The 5,000-nt window shown below is 36.9% G+C and overlaps 1 protein-coding gene across 1 annotated transcript; it reads right to left on the minus strand.

The window, feature by feature from the left end:
* Positions 1–1,885: 1,885 nt before the first annotated feature.
* Positions 1,886–5,000, minus strand: LOC122298382 (probable disease resistance RPP8-like protein 2). Its single transcript, XM_043108102.1, has 2 exons — positions 4,277–5,000; positions 1,886–4,189 (listed from the first exon to the last, which is right to left on the minus strand). The coding sequence occupies exons 1-2, from the start codon at positions 4,860–4,862 to the stop codon at positions 2,211–2,213; spliced, it is 2,565 nt and encodes an 854-aa protein (XP_042964036.1). The 5' UTR covers positions 4,863–5,000; the 3' UTR covers positions 1,886–2,210.

Raw genomic sequence — 5,000 nt, forward strand, 5'->3', positions numbered from 1 at the left:
TAGAGCCCATAAATGACATAACTAACTTTAATCTAACCATTTACTTATATATATATAAAAAATCAATTACAATGCAAAACAAAAATAATAGTTGACTGCTAAATCCTAAATCTTAAACCCTAAACTTTAAGGAGGAGAATTCTTTAAAGGGAAATGATATTTCCACCGACAATGGATCCCAAGAAATGACACCTATTGTATTTTTTTTTTTTTTTAACTTAACAGTTAAGAAAATATTTTTAATGAGTTTGTGACTTTTTAAAATAAAAATTGTTTAAGGAATTTAAAAATTGTATAAAAAAAATTGCACTTATCGATGGCTTTTCTCAGAACCTATCAAAATAGTAGTATTCTGTAAGTTTATTTGAAATAAGTTTAAGTTGAGATGAGTTTAACATTTTATATTGAAATGTATGAAGCAGGTTGGGAAGAGTTTAAATTTTTTATAAAAAGTTGAAAAACTAGTAAATTCCATCAATAATTTGTTTGAGATAAATTCAGTTTGATTTAACAACCAAACACAACCTTATTAGTGCCCTTCTTGAAATATAATGTCATTTATAGTTTCAAGGGAGTTGGCCCAACTAGTGAGACTGCGTGCGAAATAATTGAGATTTTTATAGATTTTATTGATAAATTATGAGGAGAATTTATTCAAAGATGTAATTATAAATTGCATGATATTTTTCAACTTGCAATGAAAAATAAAGCATTACACCTAAATCTTGGAAGCAATTTGCAAACCTAAGTTTTTAGGAGGGCTACGAATAAGACTTGCTGCCAACTTCAATAAAGGATTACCTAGCAAACTTGTCTGACATCTAATCAGTAATGAAAAAAAGCACATGGAAAGAAATGTTTGGCCAAAAATACATGAGAAATACATCTTGAAACATTGCCTCTTCAAAACCAAAAAGAGGAGAAATTCAGTTTGTAGTCACCAGATTCATATCGAGTACTGACCCTAATCAAGGTGAGGCAATGAAAGCCTACATAGGAGTACAAAAAGCATGCTCAAGACAGATAAAAAAATATCATAGAAGAAGACTCCTCAAATGCCATCAACAGTATAAACCGTCCTCATAAGGCAAAAGTTGGGAAGCAGAAAGAGTAACAAGTGATACCAGATTCTTTTTAAAAAATCTTGAACAATAGAGAGTAGTCAAAATGCATTGATTCCAAAATCAATGCTCGCATTCCATTCCGCAATGGGAATATTCCACTAACAAATTTGGAAAAGTCCCTCTGGTAGAAATCCCAACATGTTTGTTAGAATTTCATAGTGGGAAGGATCCTTCCCTAGACAACAGAAACTTGGCTTATAATAATGTTAATCCCATTTATGAACTTTGTTTCACTAATGAAGTTCTTAAAAAAAAAAAAAAGCGAAAAGTTGTATCCCAAATAGTAAAAAATGGAAAAGTGTCACTGCAAGATGAAAACTATCTTCTTTCCTTGTAGCAAGATTCTGAAATGTTTATGTCTTTTAAGTACAAAGAACCAAAATACCAGTGCCTATTAAATGTTAACAAGCAATGATATTATAAACAGAAAATAATAGTAATAATAATAATAATAATAATAACTCTTGACATAGCATTACTCAAAACTGAAAACGACTACACGATACTTGCACATTCCATGACTATAACATTACTCAAAACTGAAGAAGCTGGAGTCCTACAAATTGTGCTGAAGTAGAAAAGTCCAGCTAAAGCAGATTTGCATGCTTGCAAATACTTGTTAATTAAAAAGCTCGTGAAATTTTGTAGATAAAGTTATAAGATACAATATAAATAATTTATTTTGTTAAAATTAAGTGCCTCATAATTAATCTTGAACTCAATCAATAAATAAATGAGCATTTTGTAACTGTAAGATGTAATTCGGTAATAAACTCAAGATCAATTCGTGTTGGAATAAAAATTAGCAAACAAGACCTGATCACTCACAACTTGCTCGAACTTGACTCGACTAAATGCAGGAGTTCTTTGACAAAGAGAATATGGGATCAAGATTACTCTGGTGGCCCCTTTTCTCCTTGTCTGCGAGAAATCTGATTCCTACACTTGTTTAATTATTTGTTCTAAGGTGATTGAAAACATTACTTGCCAAGAAAAAGAAAAGAAAAAGGCAATGACACGGGGATAAAAACAAAACATTGGTAAAGCTAAGATACATATTACTCAAGGCTAGAAAAGATGTTTTCTTCAAACTGGAAGTGTATGCTCAATTCTATTCCAGTTTTCACCCTGACGCTCTTGAACCTTCATTTCCATATCAAAAGGCATATATCCCAATCTTAAAATGCAACGACTAGTTACTGGCCATAGTCCTCTGGGAACAATCTTCAACCGCTTGCATTCAACAATCTCTAATTCTCTCAGATTGCTCATTGCTTTTTCTGCAATGCTCCACATCTCTACTGACGAAAGAAAAGTAAGTTTCAAGATCTGCAGTTGTGGAAAACCACCGCTACTGCAAATCATTTCTTTTCCAACATATGATGACTGCTTCAATTTCAGAACTCTCAGGTTTGGCAGCTTCTCCAGCTTTTCCATGGGGTCTTCACTCAAAAAGGAGTTTTGTAAGGACAGCTCGGTAAGGTTTGGCGGAAAAGTTTGTGTTTTATTCAGAAGCCCTACCAAGTGCAGCTTGTGGAGATGAGTGTGAGATGAAAAGTCCAGCATTGGGATGGCAACAGCAGGACGCAATCCTCTTGCGTGCAACTTCAAACAATGGAGACCCTTCAGGTTCAAAATCCACATGCCTAAAGCTTTTTCGTGCAACTCTAGTTCTCCGTACAATTCTAGTTCTCTTAGGTTGGTTAGCTTGTTTAAAACATTCTCTACACTTTCAGTCCCATTAATGCACAGCCCATGTAAGGTTTGGAGATTTGCAAGAAATGTCCTAGAGGGTGGTGGGCTTGGCACCATCTCCACAAGTCCATTGAAAAATAGGTGTCTTAGTTGCTGCAGCTTGATAACCACAGCAGGAATAGGACTGACTAAAGTTGATCTCAGATCTAAAGTCTGCAATTTCACAAGATAGCAAACTGATGAAGGGAGAGTTTTTAGCCATGTACCTCTTAACCCCAAGTACCTCAAATGAGCAAGCTTTCCAATAGCTGAGTCAAGCCTAGCTATACGAATGCCTTCTAAGTCAAGAACTCGCAGGAGTTTGAATTTCTTCATTTCTCTCAAAACGGGTTCATTAACGTCAAAGCACAGTAAGGAGCGGACCTTTGATGTGTTTTTAACTGCAGGGGGAACTCTGCAGTGTGCAGAAAGATGACGACCTCTTGTAAAGGACTTAACTTTGACGTCCTGATGAATGACTTCAAGAAATCGATCCTCCGTAGCTTTTGATATTGCAAATTCCCTTAAAAGGTCATGTATAATGCATGCTTTAATTCTTCCATTTGATTTCCTAGCTGCAACCTGGATCATACTCCTTCCTATTAGTTCCTCCAAGTAATCCTCTGCAACATCTTCCAATGGTTCTTGGCCTCTTGGCTGTACAAATCCCTCGGCAACCCATAACAAGATCAACTTCCGGGCCGAAATCTCAAAGTCTTCGGGAAAAAGACCCAAGTAGAGAAAACATGGTTTCAAGTAGTATGGTAAGTCGTGGTAGCTTAATGCTAAGATGTCAGCACATAGAGTTGGGTCTTGTGTTAGATGCCAATGCACACTCTGCGACACTTTGAGCCACTCACTGTAGGATGCTTCTTTTCTGGACAGGAGACCTCCTAATACTACAATAGCAAGAGGTAAGCCCCCACACTTTTTCACAATCTGCTTGCCAAGCCCTTCAGACCATGGAGGTAAAGTTGTTGTGGAGTTCCATTCTAGGCACACCTTTTTGGACAACAATTTCCAGCTGTCCTCATCATTAAGAAGGCATAGCTCGTGTGGCGGGCTTCTTGGATCAGCATGTAGAGCAATATCTTTGAAACGGGTAGTTAACACTATCCTACTCCCATTCCCCACATCAGGAAAGGCTGCTTTGAGATCATCCCAAACTTCTATTTTCCAAATATCATCAAGCACTATGATATACCTCCTCTCCTCCAAGAATTTTGACAAGAATTCCTTCAAATCCTCATTACTCATTGTGTCAAAGTCCGCTTTTCCAAGCCCCAATATTGTTTTGCCTAAATATTGCAAGATCTCCTTGACTCTATATTCTTGAGAAACATAAACCCAGGCACAACAATCAAAATGCTTCCTGATAGAGCTAGAATGATAAATATTCTTGGAAAGTGTAGTCTTACCTAGGCCTGCCATACCAATGATTGAAATTACCGATCGCCGCGGCTCCCCCTGAATCACTTTTGCCTCCAATTTGTTCATGTCTTCCACCAAACCAACAGTGTCATCTTCACAAGCATGAGCAGAGGATCGTCTCTTCTCCCGAAGCCTACCAACTGCAAGACCTGTCACTTCTCCCCCTATCCCTAAATTTTCAATTCCATAAGTTCCTCTACTGTAATTGATATGTTGAATTTTAGTTTTGACCTTACTGATCTGCCTGTTGATCTGGTGGCGAGCAATGAACCTGCCCAACATAAAAGGGTGACTGTCAAAACACATGAATTTTCTCTGTTGTGCCATTTTGAGGATGTAGATGTCAATAACATCATCGCTGTCATAAGCAACATCTCGAATGTCTGCTATCCAGTTTCTAATTCTTTCATCACCATCTTGCTTTGCATCAGCATCTTTAAGAAAGCATTGGATTCGCCTCAATTCGTCTTGGATCCATTCAACTTGTCTACAGACTTCTGACAAGGAAACAGCTTCATCAATGAGTTGGGTTGCAATTTTATCTAGTACCAAGGAAACTACGTACTCTGCCATGTTTAGGCTAACTTGTCACTGAAAACACAAAGGCTTGGAGATTCTCACAGCTAACCAAATTGTTTTATGCAGGTACATGCTGCATTCTTTGAGACTTTCATGGAGATTTTCAGGCTGTCGACATCAGTTTATCAATAC

The sequence above is a fragment of the Carya illinoinensis genome, chromosome 16, assembly GCF_018687715.1.
Source record: "Carya illinoinensis cultivar Pawnee chromosome 16, C.illinoinensisPawnee_v1, whole genome shotgun sequence".
Taxonomy (NCBI): domain Eukaryota; kingdom Viridiplantae; phylum Streptophyta; class Magnoliopsida; order Fagales; family Juglandaceae; genus Carya; species Carya illinoinensis.